The 19,615-nt window shown below is 32.6% G+C and overlaps 1 protein-coding gene across 10 annotated transcripts in view; it reads right to left on the bottom strand.

Annotated features, from left to right (window-relative positions):
• Positions 1-19,615, bottom strand: part of ESCO1 (establishment of sister chromatid cohesion N-acetyltransferase 1) — a 70,938-nt gene that overhangs the window by 12,001 nt on the left and 39,322 nt on the right. For all 10 annotated transcript variants that reach the window (XR_010021506.1, XM_063077148.1, XM_063077141.1 and 7 more), the window contains 4 exons: positions 17,218-17,332; positions 16,009-16,069; positions 14,817-14,931; positions 10,747-10,878 (listed from right to left, as the gene is read on the bottom strand). Coding sequence is in view for 9 of the 10 variants with exons in the window: in XM_063077148.1 (XP_062933218.1) it covers positions 10,747-10,878; positions 14,817-14,931; positions 16,009-16,069; positions 17,218-17,332 (423 nt within the window). In the remaining variant the exon portion in view is untranslated. The remainder of the gene's footprint in view (positions 1-10,746; positions 10,879-14,816; positions 14,932-16,008; positions 16,070-17,217; positions 17,333-19,615) is intronic.

Here is a 19,615-nt window from a genome sequence, read left to right on the forward strand (position 1 = left end):
GATGGGCAGAGTTACTATTACTTAGGTTTCTAATGTTCACGAAGGCAGAATATTTTAGTGAAAACGTTTTAATAGTTCAAGGGTAAACATTAAGGATTTAGATGCTTGCTCCTGGTAGTTACTAGATTTATGGCCTTGGACAAATCACTAGAACTCTGATTCTGTTTCCCAATCTAAGCAATCTATGAAATGGCTGTCATCACCTCCATCACTTGGTAGTTAAGAAGGTTGTATTTAAGATGATTGCTCGCAAAGAGAAGCCACTCAGTAACTCTTAGTAACTTCCATTTTTCCTTCCTACTGGTATCAAACTAAGATCAATGCACTAGTCTAACAAAACACAGCCAATCAATAAAACATCCCCCAAGTTAAATATAATAAATTCAAATTATGGACAAGCAAACATGAAAGAACCAACTTGGCTAATGTCTGTCAAATAGCATACTCAAGACATTTATATGCCTCAACTGCAGTTAATGCTTTGCTGGTCTCAATAACCCCATGACCTCCTGACTTTAGAGAAATTTAGAGGAGATGAACTCCATCAGCTGCTTGAAACTATGAGGTGGAAGATGCAGGGAAGGATGCATGCAATCTAGAGGAATAACCAGATAGCCACAACCTTTGGCAAAGATATAAATTCCAATGGAGTGTATTTATACTTCTCACCTTTAGCCGTAACATGTTACACATACCCTTCTAGTAGGCAGTATTTCCCAAAACTTAGATTTTCTAAATTCACCTATCTGGCTGCTAAAAAACAAAGTTTTATATTCCAAATTTATATTTCTAATAGCAAGTAATGATTATTCTTTTCTCCTTGATGTTGTAGTTACTCTAAACCTTAGAGTTCCAAGAAAAAGAAATTTCTCCTCTTTTCCCGTCAAAAAAAGATCACAACTAAAAACAAAATACACTGTGTGATCAACACACTGATGTATACAACTGTCAAAATTCATCAACCAAACACTTAAGATCTTAAGCATTTAATTGTAATTTTACCCCCATTTTAAAAGTTTATACTAATCACTTTCATAAAAGGTTGAATGAGAAAACACATTTGAAAGAATACCCGAAGAAATAAAACTGATGATCATCTTTAAGTAAATCATCAACAAATATTGCAAGGTAAAAAAGAGAGAGGGGGAGAACCTTTAGATTAAAAGAGACTTAAGAGATATACCAAACAACAAAATTTATGAACCTTAATTGAAATGAATAAACAGCATAGAAAATTATGAGATATTTGGGAAGCTCCGAATCCCATGGAATATTTAATATTAAAGAATTAGTTTGTTTTTTAAAGGTGTGCTTATATTCTTTAAAGCATCTTTATGGGCCGAGCCCGTGGCGCACTCGGGAGAGTGCGGCGCTGGGAGCGCAGCGACGCTCCTGCCGCGGGTTCGGATCCTATATAGGAATGGCCGATGCACTCACTGACTGAGTGCCGGTCACGAAAAAGACAAAAATAAATAAATAAATAAATAAACAACTTGATACTCATTTAAAAAATAAATAAATAAAATAAAAATAAAGCATCTTTATGTTTAAAAAAAGAGTAATCATCATCATTTAGAAATACCTACTAAAATGATAATGTTAGGCCTAGGTTTACTTCAAAATAACTGGGAAGGTTGAATGAAAGAAGACTGTCCATGAGTTGATAATTGTTGAAGGTGGATGACAGACACATGAGAGTTCATTACTCTGTGGGGGGGAGGGGTTGAGCATCCCTAATATGAAAATCTGAAATCCAAAATGCTCCAGTGAGTATTTCCTTTGAGTGTAATATTGATGCTTTAAAAATTTCAGGTCTTGGAGAATTTCAGATTTTTAGGAACACTCTTCTACAATATTTAAATGAATGAACTGAAGCTGAAACTTCCTAAAAACTTTTCTCCTCCAGTAAAACTATCTGTTTTGGTAAATCCTATATATTAGGACCAATTCTCTTTGATCCAGGATTGATAAAGATGTTGGGATCTGCAGCTTTAGGATGACTGGACCATCAAGATCTAGAAATGAGACATACTATAGAGACCATAAGCTCCAAAAGGACTAAGACTTAGTCTGACACACCACTATATCTCAAGCACCCAACACAGTGCTGAGGCAAATTAAGAATCCAATAAATATTTACTTTTGAAAGACTGGAGCATGCTCGAGTGACCAAAGCCTCTATCATGAAACCAAGAATTTAACCTTTCCGTGTGTTAGTGTCACACTCCATAAAAGAGGAATGAAAACTACTTCACTGGGTTACAGCAAGTTAAATAAGTTAATACATATAGAACACTTACAACAGTTAATTATAGCTTATAGAACCTGGCAGGGAGATAAGGGGAAAGTTCAAGCAATGAGGAGTCAAATGTCATTTATAAATATTAAAGGTAACCAAAAGAACTAAACATAAAAATGTAACTAATAAAAACTGGGAGGAAAAAATATTTTACACATACACACACTTATATATAGCTTGAGATACATATGCTATACATATATAGCTTGATTTATTTAGTTATGTTAGGAACACTGAAACAGACAAAAGTGCTTAAGCCCTGGAGAATGGGACTAGAGATAGGGTAGTAGAAAAGGGGCTTTTATTTTTTATTTTACACCTTACAATACTGGTTAAATTTTCACTTACAGGTATACACATTGCTTTTATAAATTTAAAAAAAGACTTGAGTTGATGAATCAAAATTTGAAGGTCACCTAAATTAAATTACCTAAATTAAAATCTTCTTAAGAAAAGGAATATGAAAAGAAAATTTTCTCCACAATGGAGGTTTGAAGAACAAATGCCCTTAAAAAGAACATGTTAAAAGAAGTATTTAAAGATTCTTCTTGCAGGTAATACAATGATAATATATAATAAAAGTTTTTAAATAATGCCTTTTCATAATTAAAGACCAAATGACAATGAAATATGATTTTTAAAAATTTCTTTGAAGGAACTCACAATTTAGAGAAAAATGTCTATTTTTCAACAGTTATTTTCCATTCCTCAAGCATCCTGACATGTATATGTACATATATGAATGTGTGTGTATGTATATGAATGTGTGTGTATGTATATGTGTATATGCACACTACCTTCTTTGTATTGCAGAAAAGATATTATATTGTTAAAAGTTCAAAAGAACACTAATGAAGATTGTCAAAGAGGGCTTTATAGTTTAACAGTAACTGGGGTCGATTCATTTCTATGAACTAAATTATACTGTACACACTATACAGGTTGTTGAAAATATATATATTTTCACATGCATTGCATGAAACATTTAGCACCCCTGGCCTCTGCCCACTAAATGTCAACAATACTCTCCACATACTTCCCAATGCCCTTAATGTAAGTTATGTAACAAATGCCCCATTCCCCAACCTTGAGAATCACTGCCATAAATCAATCATTCTTGTTTCTTTTTGCCAGACTCTTGCTTTCCTAGTTTCCTTTGCAGGTAAGGGTAGCTACCAAGCCCACTTCTGGTGAATGAGAGAAAGGGAATTTTGCAAGTGGGCTTCTGGGAAAATGCTGTCCTTCACTCATAAAAGGAAAAAGCCACTTGAAGAAAGGACCCTTTCTAAAAGAGTACCCACCCCAACCAACATTTCTGCTTTGAATTTGAACGTGGAAGTCTACTTTAAGGACCATGACATGACAATTGGGAAGCAGAAAAGTCAACACACTAAGCACAGCAGAGTGCTGAATGAGAAATAGATAGGATTCATGATGACATTATTGAACTGTTGGATGAACAACCCGAAGACTGTATACCTCCAGGCTTCCTGTTAAGAAAATAAATATGCTTATGATTTAAGCCACTGTTAGTTGGGTAGTCTGATGAGTCCTCACTTACATCAACTAAAAAGTTCCTTACTGTTGGGTATTAACTGACCCAATTCTCCCAATTGTGCCAGCTAAATGAACTTCTATTGTAATTACATCATCTAAATCTATTACTATAGGAATAATATTTCTCCTAAGACATACTTGGGTCAGACCTAATGAAAAGTCAAACAGGAGGAATTATTCCATAATTTCAGCAACCACTCTTGTTGGTATTTACATCCAAAGGAGCTAAAAACTTATGTCCACACAAAAACCTGTACACAGATGTTTATAGCAGCTTTATTCGTAACTGCCAAAATGTGGAAGCAACCAAGATATCCTTCAGTAGGTGAATGGATAAACTGTGGTGCACCCAAACGGTGAAATACTATGCAGCACTAAAAAGAAATGAGCTACCAAGCCATGAAAAGAAACGAGGGATCTTTAAATGCATATTACTGAGTGAAAGAAGCCAATCTGAAATGGCTACATTCTGTATGATTCCAACGGACATGACATTCTGGAAAAGGTAAAACTACAGAGACAGTAAAAAGAACAGTGGTTGCTAGGAGTTAAGGGGGGAGGGAAAAATGAATAAGCAGAGCACAGAAGAATTTAGGGCAGTGAAACTACTCTGTATGATACTATAATGGTGGATACTTGTCACTATACATTTGTCAAAACCTAGAATGTAGCCAAGAGTGAACCGTATTATAAACTATGGACTCTGGGTGATAATGACGTGTCAATGTAGGTTTATCAACTGTAACAAATGTAGCACTCTGGTGACAGATGTTGCGAATGGGGGAGGTTATGCATGTGTGGAGTAAGAGAGTATATGAGAACTCTCTACTTCTTTCTCAATTTTGTTGTGAATCTAGAAGTCTATTTAAAAAAACCAAAACAAAACCTAATGAAACCATGCACAGAAACAGGAAATTATGACCCAAGATTGAGAGGAAAAAAGTCCACAGAAACAGGCCCAGAGATGAATCAGCAGAAAATAACCTTAAAATTACTATTTATAAGTATGTTAAAGATTTTAAAGGAAAAGATGGACAAATTATGTGAAAAGAATTTTGGCAGAGAAATTGAAATTCTGAAAGATATATACCCTGTGATAGAAGGATTATTTTCATATATAAATACAAACTGAAGAAAAACTCCTGGTATAAGAATATTTATAATAACTTCTTACATCTTAATAAGAAAAAGGGTTAAGTTACTTTGATTATTTTTCCAAATGAAGATCAACGCCCTTTAGCAACTAAATTCAGTCAGATATAATTCTGTGTGCAAACCTAGTTAATAAACCTCTAATTGCCACAATAAATTCAAATTTGGACTGTTTTACATATTTTGAACTACATTATTAACTGTTTTTAGTAGACTTTTTATTTATTTTTTTCATTGTACATGTTTATGGGGTAGTTTATTGTTTCAAGACATGCATGTATTGTCTCATGATCCAATCAAAATAGCATATCTATCATCTAAACATTTATCATTTCTTTGTGGTTGTAACATTCAAGATCCTCCTTTCTGGCTATCCCGGAATATACACTACGATATTATTAGTTATTGTCAACCTAGAGCACCAGAACTTATTCTTCCTATCTAACTGTAACTTTATAACTTTGTACCAGTCTACCAACCTTTCTCTCCCCCACCCCTTTTTCCCTGCCTCTAGTAACCACTATTCTACTCTCTTTTTTCTTTTAAATTTATTTTTCTTAATTAACCCATGATAATTGTATATATTTATGAGGCACAATATGATAACTGGGTACATTCATACTGTGTGCAATAATCATATTAGGGCATTTAGTATATCCATTACCTCAAACATCTGTCACCTCGTTGTGCTGGGAACATTCAACATCATCTCCAATAGCTATTCAAAGACACACAGAATTTGTTGACCGTAGTCTCCCTATATTGCTACAAAACACTAGATCTTATTCTTCCTCTCTACAATTTTGTATCCAATGACCAACTCCCCCCCCATTACTCATAATTTTATTTTGCCTAAATTGTGTCAATATACACAACTGATTCCCTGTACCCCATAAGATATTTATACCATCAATTCCCAGCGATTTAAAATCAACAAATACAAGAGTTGCTAAAGCCTAGAGAAATCTTCTGGTTTAATTTCATTTCTCCAGAGGATAACTCAGACTCACCACTCTTGTTCAGCTGCAGAACAAAGTTTGTTCTTTAATTCGATATATTTGTTGAGCCCCTACTAATCACTGGCAGGCACTCTTTAGTATGATAGACTATCAAAGGACTCTGCTTTGACAAAGTTGTTATTCTAGTAGGGCACAAACACAACCAACTTTTAGAGCATTATAAGAGCTAAAAAAAAATAAAACTAATAAAGATGCGAGTGGGGCAGCTATTTCATACTGGGTGGTCAGGGAGGGCATCTCTGAAAGAGTGACATATATTGTTAAGACCAAAATGAAAAGAGCCAGTGTGTGAAGATCTGAGAGAAAAATACTCCAGAAAAAGGTAAAGTAATAAATAAAAATACACTAAAAGTAGAATATGCTTGGAGTGTTTTAAGAACAAAAAGAGCTATATCAGCAGAGTACATCAAGTAAGGGTAAGAGTGTTAGGAGATGAGTTTAGAGAAATTAGAATATGTGAGGCCTTGATGTCATAGTAAGTAACCTGGATTTCATTCTATGTGCTAGAAATTCACTGGAAAATTTTAAATAGAGGAATGTTGCAATCTGATTTGTTTTTTGAAAGACTTCTGTGGACACCATGGAGAACAGACTATAGAGAAACAAAAATGGAAGCTAGGAAACCAGTTAGGAAAGCACTGCACAGGTGGTCCAGGGAAGAAATGATACAGCCTGCTTTGGAGTGGCAGTGGTAGAAATGACAAAAGTGGGAAGACTTGGGATCTATTCTGAAGGTGAGATTTTCTAAAGGATGGAGTATAAAGAGTACAGTAAAAAGAAAACAAAGATTATTCTGAAGTCTTCAGCTTGAGGAAATGAGTAGATGGTAGTACCATTTCTGGAACAGAGAAAGTTAGAGAAAGAATAGGTTGGAGAAATTTGATTTTGCCACTAGGTAAACTATAGGTTCTTCCTCTCTGCCCCCACCCCAGAGTTTATGAACTCTTTTTAAAAACAAAAAATGTGCTCCATATAACATTCATACGGAAGGCATTTTTCCTCCACTATATGGGCCTCCATCCCAAAGCAAAATTACTTTCTAAGATTTGAGAGTGCAATTCCCATCCTATATTTATTCACTACAATGTTCTAGGTCTGTAAGACAAAATGAAGTAGAAAAATTAAAAATCAGGGTCAGGGAATAGAAAAACAGAAACTTGGAAGCTTGAGACATAGAAAGTTTGATAATCTTTATTCCTATTCCTGTTTCTAAAGACTCCTTCTCAATACTCAACATAAGACCTTTAAGCAGGGAGACTCAATGAAACTCAGACCTGGCTTTGAGTCCCTCCTACAAATATACCTGCTGCCTACATCCCAGTGATGACAGTACAGTTCTAAAGGCCAAGGCTAATTTGCTTCAGATTGCCTTCCCATTTAAAGACTTTAAATCTCTATTCCCGCTCTACAATTAACTTCTCTTTTTCTAACACCTTTCCTCTTTTTCCTAATCATCTTCAAAAGGAAGACAGAAAAAGTATACAGAAGCAAATTAATATGTACTCAAATTTCACATAAAAGAAAGGTTAAACATGGTTTCCCTAAATAAAAATTTTTTTCATGTGTATCTGACTGATTGTACTTTTCTAGTCTCGATACCCACCAAAATCCTGATTCTATCAAAAAGATCTACTAATTATTCCCCACAAAGATGTTAAGCTTTCTCATGCTTTCGTTGTACTATGTTATCAATCACAGATGATTTTTAAAAATCATATCTTAACTCTTCCCCACCTATGAAAACAAACTCCTCTTTTGATCACTCACCACTCTACCAAAGTAATGATCACTTTTAAATTGCAAAGCTAATTTATGATTTATTTAATTAAATATTTAATATTGATTTAGTGCTTTAATAGTTACTTAAATCTTTTATTGTTAACTTTTCATTTCTTTCAGACCTTATTCCTAAACTTAAAGGCAAGAGTATATCATATAGCCCTGAAAGTAGAGCCCTCCACACAGCATTGTCAGATGTGAATTAATTCAAAGGAGGTAAGGATGATAAAGGAAAAAAAGGATTAAGTAAGGAGTTTTTCTGCAAAGAAGCCAAACATTATTCCTCTTCTGCATTACTGAAAGCTCAAAATACAGCTGAGTTCCTTCTTGATAGTTCCTGACCTACCCATGTGGCTCAATGCACCAGAGGAGAACTCTTCTTGCTTTCTCTTCACATCTTTAGGAAACAGTACTTTAGTTCATGATGGAAACTGAAGTAGTTCCTAGGTCTAAATCAGAGTCCAGTCTCCCCATGAAGGATTAAGAGGCTCCTTCCTAAATAGTTTCTAATAAGTCAGATAAAATTCATTTCCCCAAATGGTGTCAATGAGGCAGATTAGGGTAAAATGAAGGAAAAGAAAAGGAAGTACCCACCTACTCTGCCCTACACTGAATCAACGAGCACATAATAAGGAAAAGAAAACGCAAATATTTAGGTCAACCAGAAACAAGCTCTGTGAGCATCAATTTCTACTATGACTCTATAATTTAATTATTCTATATTTTTGAAAACAGGACTTTCGCCATTTCTAATAGTCATAAGATAATTAACCTGTTTAGGGGAAAAGCCTACCCTAAGGAAAAGGTAATTATTTTCGAAAGAATGTTTGATTTATAAAGTAAAACTCATTGTTTCTAATATATTCTATTTTTAAATAGTCTTAACTAGAACAAAACTTTATTTCCAGTTCCTGAACTTTGCCCACTTAAAATTAAATAAAGCCAGAGCACCAAATGACTTCTTTTCTAAGTGCTTCTTACCAAGAAACAAATATAACAGATAAAATTGGCATTAAATAAAATTAGATGTTTTGTCAAATACTAGTGCTTAATGTGTCTATGCAAGGCACAATATGAGGTGCCCAATAAACATTTAAATATCACAACCCAAAATCTAGAGCTCTGATCACAGCAGAACATCTTTTTAAGATAGGTATGCTTTTATCCTTGCTTCATACACTGTAAAAGAACACTACAATGTTCTGGAGGAGTATCTACCTTAGAGTCTATGTATGCCTACAATTGAAAATAGCAAAAAGGATAACCTTGATGTTAGCAAAGGATAGCCAATAGCTAAACTCAATTCCTTCTCTCGGGCTTATTTCAAAAATAAATAAAATAACCTATAGCTCTGTCCCATCAAAGGGTGTGGAAGGAGGGGGTCAGCTGGGGCAAAAATCAATCTTCTCTAGGTTGCTACACTGCTTTTCAGCTTTGTAAGAGAACCAAAGCTTGTTTAGAAGGTGATGACTCCACCTTCTTCTAAAAACCAACTTCTCTTAGTACCTGGGAAGAGCAAAGCAGATGTTTCCTGACTGATTTCTTTACTATTCCTCTCAGAAAGTAAGAATTCTCCTTAAATTGAAAAATTAAGCATTTTAACCCTCATCTTTTTATAATTTTAAGAAAATGATCACCAGAATTAAGTAATGTAAATTGAATAGAAATGGCTTGAACTAACCTCTATCAGGTTCATGTATATAAAATTAAATGAAATATTTTTGTCCCAAAAGTATTCTATAATTTAGCTACCCAATACAACTATTGTTCTTTTCAAGACACAAGGATATTAATATAGCCAAATTTAAAAAGAACTTCAAATAATAAATCAATATCTAGCTATAGATATTTTATGTGCACATACCTTATATTTCGTGAAGTGGTAGGAGGGAATGTACGTGTTGAAATAAGTAAATGAAATAAGGAATACAAAAGATGACCACAGCAGGGAACCCAAAAAAGAAAACCCTACCTACACTGGGTAGGTAATTAAATGAATGAAACGATGAATACAAACCTTTCAACCAAAGGTAAATATATGAATTTAACTGAGGCCAATAAAAACCTTTAAATAACCCAATATCTGGTGCCTATATAAAGGCCTATATGATATGAATTGGTGATCTCAGTTCAGATATCCTGGAGGTCTTATTAATGTGAGTGTACAGTACTGAAGGTAACATGTATAGAATAATAAAAACAGATTCCATTTCAGATACAGGTAAACAGAAATTACATTAAATTACTACTTTCACAAGATATCTGAAATGGTTCAGAAGAGCTAAATATCTTGCTTTTTCCAAAAACAAATATTAAGTAATACCAATTATGCCAAATATGCACTTACATTAAAAAAACATTTTTTATACTAAAAAACACATTTTTTATACTAAAAAACGTTTCATTTGTGGGATTTTTTGTTGTTGGTATACTACAAATAATGAGGTCTTAAACTTCCAGAATTTTTCTTTTTTAGTTTTAAAAAGAAAAACTCTAATGATAGCAAACAGAAGATAAAGGAAATTCTCAAACCATCTATTTGGTATAATATATATCACTATCAATACCCAAATACAATGCTGCCAACCTATATGAATTTTTAACAGGTACATCAACAGTAAATAATTATTAAAATCAAAGGAAATTTTTAAAAGCATACTCAAATCAAGTAGTATTACTTCTTAGAAGAGGTACAATAATTACTTCAGAAAAACATAATTTAAATTAAAAATCCCACAACATAAACCAGTCAAAATAAATTACCTGGTTTTTATGTTTGGTTGTTTTAAAATGAGCCAATATATGTACTGCATGTGCTTTGTATATATTATTGTTTCTTAAAACCAGAAATGATTTAAATTTTCATTGACTTAAATCTGGCAACTCATCTTATTATGATTATCTGATTTTTGCATTTCAGAATTCACAAATTCCACTTACCACATATTTTACAGCACTTATAAACTGGTTATGGAAAAGCAGATGCTGTGTTTCATCTTCTGGATTTGAAGCTGTGTAAAGCATTCCACAAACGTTGCAGGAAACTGCTCCAAACCTTTTTTGTCCTGCATCCTATTAATAAAAAACAAATGAGTTTTTTTCTTCCCAAAAGAATTATTCCAGAACATCAGCCTCTAAGACTATAATGTGAACATAAAGTAAGAACTGTTTAAACTAAATTTCAAAAATTAAGATGTTAATCTTTGAAATTTATGTGTAATTTTATTCATTTTAAGAGACATTTCTATTTTAATAACCTGCTCACTTATCCCATAGCGTGTATGACAATTTAAAGAAACTGAGAAATATATATAACACTACAAACTTAGTCCTAAAATCCTAAATAGCAAATATCCTAAAAATGAAAACTAAATATATATTTTATATTTGCAATAATTATACTGCTAGTCTACAGGAAATAGACTCAACTTTTTAATGTCTCAAAAGTCTGCTCTCTTTTATAGTTTTCTTTTAGATAGTTTGTAGATACTAAAAAGAGTATTTTGATGTTACCAGAGTCTCTTAAGAAAAGGTAAAATTAATTTTTGTCTCTTATCTTTATATTAAATAAGCATGAAAGACTACCTACCATCACCTATACTCCACTAATTCACACTTGAGCCATAAAACAGTATGTAACTGTTTCACAAAGTGTTTTCTATTCTTGTCCTTATTCAACAAGAAAATTTCAGCAATATGATCTACTTTAATAATAAACTAAGCTATCTTTAAAATTTTGTGAACAATTAATATGATAAATTATGTTTAAAACTTATATAGCTATCTTAACATTTTTTATGTAAATAAACAATGTTCCTTTGGTTTTCTCCCCCACACCCCAAAAAGAATAATAAACTAAAAAAATATAATCCCTTTATTCTTTCTAGTCTATAATTGTGCAAATCTTAACTGAACTAATTACTGAAAAGAACAGGATCTAAGGTAACAGTGTAACTAGAACTGGGGTCAAATAGCAAAGAGAAATCAAATGGCAAATAAAAGATTGTGTACAAAACTAAAGGGAAATCCTAAAGGATTCAAAGTAATGACAAAATGTCACCCAAAATTTATTTCAAGCTTTTTAAAAAAAACAAAATCTTGTAACTGTGGTAAAATATACATAACATAAATTCTACCATCTTAGCTATTTTTAAGTGTATAGTTCAGTAAAGTACATTCATGTTTCGTGCTACTCCAGAATTCTCTCCATTTCGCAAAACAGAAACTCTATAACCAATAAACAACTTCCCGTTCTTCCCTCTTCCCCAGCAACCACCATTCTACTTTCTGTCTGAGAATTTGACTAATTTAGTATATCATACACTATCTGTCATTTCACTTAGCATAGTACCCTAAAGTTTCATCCATGTTGTAACATGAATCAGAATTTCCTTCCTTTTTAAGGCTGAATAATATTCCACTGTATGTACACCATATTTTGTTTATCCATTCATCCATCAATGGACACCTAGCTTGCTTCCATCATTTGGCTATTGTGAATAGTGAGCGTGGATATACAAATGTCTCTTTGAGCAGGCAATTTTCATAGGAATGAGAAAGCATTTCTGCCTCAGTATCCTCATTGACAAATGGAAGATAACATAGTACCTGTCTCATACTTTTCCTATAAAGCTTAAATTAGTTAATGTGAGTGGACCACACATGTGTACATTCAGAAAGTATTAGCTGACATCATTATTTTTATCATCATTATCATTGATTCTTGACCAGCACTATCCAACAGAAATGTGATCCACAAATGTAATTTTACATTTTCTACTAGCCATATTAAAGAATGCAGAAAGAACAAGTGAAACTAACTTTGATAACATTTTATTTAACAAAATATATCCCAAATATAATTTCAACATGTATTCAATATTTTTAAAACTATTAGTAAAATACTTTAAAAAAAAAAAAAAAAGATGACTGGTAAGGGGATCTTAACCCTTGACTTGGTGTTGTCAACACCACGCTCTCCCAAGTGAGCAAACCGGCCACACCCATATAGGGATCCAAACCCTTGGCCTTGGTGTTATCAGCACCACAGTCTCCCAAGTGAGCCACGGGCCGGCCCCTTTACTTTTTTTTTTTTCCCTTTGTTTTTAACTGACACATAACTGTACATATTTATGAGGTACTGTGTGATATTTTGATACATGTATACAATGTGAAATGATAAAATGAGGATGATTAGTACATTCACCACCTCAAACATTTATCATTTATTTTGGGGGGGATCACTCAAAATCCTCTTCTAGCTATTTGAAAATATGTAATAAATTGTTGTTAATTATAGTCTCCCTACAATACTACAGAACACAGGAACTTATTCCTCCTATCTAGCTGTAATTTTGTATCCATTAACCAATCTCTCCTTATATCCCCCACCACCACCTTAACTTGTCTCTAGTAACCACTATTCTACTTTACTTCTATGAGATCAACTTTCTTAGCTTCCACATGAGTGAGAGCATGCAGTATTTCTCTTTCTGTGTCGTGCTTATTTACTTAACATCCTGCAAACTCATCCATGTTGCCACAAAACTTTACTTTTTTTGTACTAGTCGTTGAAATGCAGTATATACTTTCTGTATTTATAGCACATCTCAGTTCTGATAAGAAACATTTCAAGAGTTCAACAGCCATATGTAGCTACCATACTGAACAGTACAGCTTTATTTTTTATTTTTTTATTTTTTCATTATATATGTTTATGGGGTACACTTTGTTGTTTCCAGTATAGCTTTAGATTCTATTTGTTTAATCTTGATTCATTATCACACTGACTTGACAATAGAAATACTACAAAACATGATAAAAGTAAGTTTTCCTCTTATTATTCCTTCTGAAAAATTTCCAGACAACTCTTAGAAAGTTATTCTCTGATACTGAAGTTAGAATCCATCATCCAGTCTCAAAACTTCCTATTGATTATGTTGACTAGAACTAATTTAATGTCCTTATTATTTTGGGTTCCTTTCTTTTTTTTTATACTGTCTTCACTCAAATTAGTTTAACCAATGAGAATACCTCCCTCATTTCCACCTTGCCACCAAACTAGAGTACTTACGTTCTATTTCAAATTAACTGCTGGTTTATCTTCGTGTAAAATGTAATTTAAAAATTATGATGTATATGATGTTGAATGTTCCCAACACAAAGAGGCAATAAACGTTTGAGGTGATGGATATACTAAGTGCCCTCATAAGATCATTGCACACAGTATGAATGTACATACCCCACTATCATATTGTACTTCATAAATATATGCAATTATCATGGGTCAACTAAGGAAAATAAATTAAAAAAGAAAAAAAAGGGAGAGAGAGAGTAAAATAGTGGTTACTAGAAGCAGGGAAAGGAGGTGAGGGGTGGGCAGATAAATGTTGGTAGATTGGTACAAAATTAGTTAGATAGGAAGAATAAGTTCTGGTGCTCTAGGGTGACAATAACTAATAATATTGTAATGTATATTTCAAGAGAGCCAGAAAAGAGGATCTTAAATGTTGTAACCATAATGAAATGATAAATGCTTAGGTAATACATATGCTAACTAGTCTAACTGGATCATTATCCAATATATGCACGTATTGAAACAACAAATTGTATCTCATAAACATGTACAACGAAAAAAAATAAAAATTTTTTAAATTAAAAAAAGAAATTTGAAAAAAATTATGTATTAAGCTCCATCTTATTTTAATATTTAAATCAACTACTGAAAGAAGATGGTGATCAAATGACATATCTGAGAAAGTAAACAGATGTGAAATAAAGAGTCAAAATATGTGATAAATAAAACAATAAAAATATATGGAAACTGAATTATTATTATTTGTTAAGAATGGACTCTATTTATATTGGGGATTTGTAATAATACCAGGAATATTTTCCATAATGAAGATTTATGATGACAAAAAGGTCCTCTGGAAAAAAGGGATGAATTTATTCTTTTACACCTTGCATAAATAGGATGTTTCAGAAAAAAGGTCAAGTTGTATACTTACTATGATCAACTGTTTTTCATCAGCTTTTTCTGTTTCTTTTAGTTTCAAGTCCTTTGGAATTGTTATCTCCAAATGGGAATTACAATTAGGCCAAGAATGATTTGGTGGTGTTTCCCTTAAAAAACAAACAAAACCTTGGTTAGTACACCATCCTGATAACACCAAGGTCCAGAATTCAATCCCTATACACCAGCAGCCACCAAAACAAAAGCCAAAAAAACCCCAAAAACTGTTGAATGTTATTGATCCGTATCATTTCAAATCACTGGGGGGGGGGGCGTGTGTGTGTGAGGGGTGGAGTAGATAACTTATTTTCTATACAACACTGACAAATTTCAACTTCAAGGAGAAAAACAATAACCCTTTAAAAATAAAGGGGGAAATAAATAAATATCAATGGGAAAAGGATACCAGAAAACAACTAATTTCCAATAAATAAACAAAAAACTGTACCACCTACTATAGTCTGAACATGTTTTAAGTTTTATGGTTTTAGCCACCCAAGTCACTCCAATATGTCCTAAATACTGTTTATTGGTAATCCAAAAGGGAAAATAAGTCAGATCTATTTATTCTGACATTAAAAGAGAACAGAAAGCTTTTAATCTACTTAAAACACTCTTACATATTGATAATACTTAGTATTTCCCTTAGTGGGGAAAGGAACATTTTCAAACACTGTTGCTGGGAGTAAAAACAGGCACAATTTTGGAGGGAAATCTGGCAATGTAGGGTAAGTCTTATAGCTATGAATTTATCCTAGAGATAAAGTCATGCAAGTGTGCCTATATATATATATATATATATATATATTTTTTTTTTTTTTTTTTTTTTTTGCAGAACTTTTTTTTTTTTTGTAAAAATAAACTATAAATAACTAAAATGTCCTTGAAGTGAAGAACAGTTCAATAAACCATGGAACATTCACACAATGAAATCTAATGCAGATTTCATTTTAAAAAATGATTTAATTTAAAAGAATGAGGTAGGAAGGCAGAAGAGATGCCCATAGTACATTAGGTAAAAAACAAACGCTATTAAACAGTATATATAGCCATAGAAAAAAGTACAATGAAAAGAGAATCTGTGAGTAAACTGAGGATTACCAGTATAACTTTTCAAGGCAAGATCCCCCAACTAAAAACTTGTAAGTATAAAATCTTGAAGTTCTCAAATTTAACTCACACCTTACCTGTTATCACCATTCTCAGATGTTTGGTTATTAAGTATACTGTGCTGTTTGGGAGCTGACCCTGTAATTCAATCAAGAAGATAAATTATGCGTTGAGCTTTGTACTAGTGCTCCATTTAATGGTCAAAATCAGTATACATAAAGAAAAAAACTTCAATGTACTAAATGCATTATTTTTAATAAAGACCATTTGATAAAATTAGAACCGCTTTCCTAGAAATTACTCTTCAGAAAAGAACAGAAAGGCCATACTTGGTCTACAGAGCTGTAAAGAGACCTTATGGTAGATTAACAGTTTACCTCTAATTTCACCAACAATTACTAACACTGAACAATAAAGAAAATTGTCTCAATGCCTGCATAATTATACAATATGTAAATGGGAATAAATGAAAAAATTATGGTCTCTGGAATTTTAATCACATTAATCAATCAATACATAAATGCAATAATCAATCCATTTTATTTTCTAATGAGTAAATGCATTTCTCATATTTATATTATACTCCCATTTCCCCCACACTGAGAAAAAGTTAAACGACAGATAATGGCAGCACAATTATCTGACCTCAATATTTTGCTCCAAGTATACTTTTTCTTTAGCAGAGAGAAGCAATAGGAATTAGAGATTTTCTTTTCTATATCCTCTGGTGCTTCATCTAATATAGGTGAGCAAATCCCCATTCAACAATTCAAATAATATTGTACAAAAAAAAATGTTCACAGGGTTACAAAAATAAAGCTTTTGTGTGGTATATGTGAACAATTTGCAGCATTTATTAAATGTTTAATTCAGAGATAGAATCACTGAGCTGGAAAACTTGAGTAACTGAGAGTTAAGATAAGAACATGAAGTGGTAAAGCACAAACAGTAAAAGTACTTGAGAAATAAGCTGCTACCACTAACTTCAGCAATTAATTAAAAACACTTCTCCAGAAAGAAAGTCACCAACAAAATAATAGATTTAAGAACAGAAGAACTTTTGATAGGGAGTCAAAGGGTAGTACTTAGATACTTTCAACAAACCAATCAATAGAAGCAATTCTCCAGAAGGAATGAGTGATAATCATGATAATCACATATCAGAAAAACACAGCAATAGTAAAGAGGAATTTAACAGGCCTATTTGGTATATATATATAGTTTTCTGTAATATTGAAAAAGTCACTGAACACTGTAAAATCCAAATAATGTTTTCAAAATATTACCTGGAAATTTACTCTCTCCTGCATCAACTTTTGCTTGACCTAGCAGAGTTGAAACAGCAATGATATTTTCCACAGGATTGTTTTCCAGCTTGGATTCCAAACACAGGCTGAAATTCTGAACACAAATAATTCAAAAATTTTATATCAATCTTTGGGTCTTATCCAAATACACTTCCAGTATATTTTAGCATACTAAGAAATTTAAGATAATACTTTATACTTTGAGTAATTCACATAGACATGTCTTAAAAGTCTCTCCATGATCTTGCCATAAGCTACGCTTTCAGCAACAGCTCCCATTAATCCCCTTCATGCTAAGTTTAAAAACATACCTCTCCCACAGATATATTCCATAGTTGCCTGGCTCTATACCTTTTCTGAGTTTTGTCTAGACTATACTGGCCAATACAATAGTCATTGCCACATCTGACTACTACGCACCTGAAATGTAGGTAGTATGATTTAAGATGTGCTGTAAGCATAAATCACACACCAGAATTTGGAAAATTAAACACACACACAAAAAGAGTAAAACATGTCATTAATCATTTTTACAAAACTGATTACATGTTCAAAGGCAAGGATAATATTTTTAGACAGCAAGTTAAATAAAATATATTATAATTAATTTTACCTGTTTCTTTTGCTCCATTAATGTGGCTACAAAATAACTTAAAATTATATATGTGACTCATAGTATATTTTTACTGGATAGTGCTGATAGAATACCTTTCCCCCCATATAAATTCAACTCATTACTCAAATATTAACCTCTTCCACGAAGTCTTTCCTAATCTTCCCTAATTCTCCTTCGTCTACTTTATCTATACCTCTTTCATGTCCTTATCACTTCCTATTTTGAATCATTTATTTGTATTTAACTCATCTATAACTCTTAAGAGCAGGAACCATATTATACTAATCTTTTTATTCCTAAGAGCCCCTAATTCAGAACCTTGTCAAAGCAGATACTCAATTAGTAACTAATAAAAGAAAATACTCCAAACTCCACCAACATTGGCTATCTCAGTGAAATGGAAATGACGAGGGAAGCAATTTTGTGTGTATCTGTCTTGTGATTGTTACAATGAACGTGTAACATTATTTTTTGAACGTTATATTTTTGAAAAACTAACACTATTTTTGTCATTGAAAAACAAAGCAAAACAATTAAAAACAAGAACCATAACATGTTACTGATTACTCCAATCTTCATTAATAAGAAGTTAGTACATTATTGGTTAAAAAAGCAAATCATAAAATAATTGAGCTTTAAAATTCATAAGATCCTAATAATTTAAATTCAGCCCAATGAATTCAGAGAAGTCCTATCAAACACTTTAGCCTTACCAACCACCATCATTTTTCAGTACTGCTGAGACTGACACCATATAATCAAGAGCAAAATTACAGATGGCCACTGAAAAAGTTTTCATTGACGTAAGGGTTGTGTGGTTTTTTGGTAAAACCTCTCTGAATCATCTTTTAATTAATGCTTTCATTCCCATTTATATAGAAAATAAAATCTAAGAGTACAATACAATGTCTGCTCCCTTTAAATTCACTTTTTCAGCCCAGAACAACAGACACCGATCTATTCTCACAGCTTCTGGCATAATGCCCAGATTCCTAACTCACTCAAATTTGCTCCTAGACCAAATACCTCTAAAAAGAACTTTAAATCACTCTCAAAACTTTAAGTGACTTGACTTTTTTCCCACTTATGACATTTTTGCTCAAATGATTTTCTAATGTTCAAAGTATGCTGTTGTTCCGTTACCAGCCAGACACCAAAAAGAAAAAAAAAAAAAATGAGAGTATGCTGTTGTGTAAAGGATGTTGTGCTAAGAATTAGAACACCTGGATCCTAACCCTATTTGTGCCACCAAACATGTGACCTACCTAAATCACATTCCACTCTGTTTTCTCAGCACAAAATTAAATAATTAATACAAGTTAATGAGGTAGGGGTTTTTTTTGGCTTTTGGGGGTTTTTTGGTCTGTATTATAGTGCTCCAGGGTTGTATACATGTAAAATTTCTGCTTATTGGTTTTATACATTGGTATTCTACATACAAATTTACTTCAGAAAGAAAAGAACTCAGCCACTTTTATAATCATTAAAATTTCTTCCCAATATAAGATTTTCGTTTTCAATTTCCATTTTAAAAACTTTTGGTCACTACAATTTTATTCTTAGACTGACGACTGAATTATTTATACCTCTCAGACCTTTCACTTTGCCAACTGTTCAAGATGGCCACACAAGTCAAACCAAAAGGCACCCCTTTAAAAGTGTTTAATTTTTAAATTTTATCAGGATTAAAGGTTGATTTGTCCCAATTGAAATTAATTTTAATATCTTAGTCAGAACTGGGCCCAAGTTTAAGTTCTAGAT

This window comes from Cynocephalus volans, chromosome 13 (assembly GCF_027409185.1).
Source record: "Cynocephalus volans isolate mCynVol1 chromosome 13, mCynVol1.pri, whole genome shotgun sequence".
Taxonomy (NCBI): domain Eukaryota; kingdom Metazoa; phylum Chordata; class Mammalia; order Dermoptera; family Cynocephalidae; genus Cynocephalus; species Cynocephalus volans.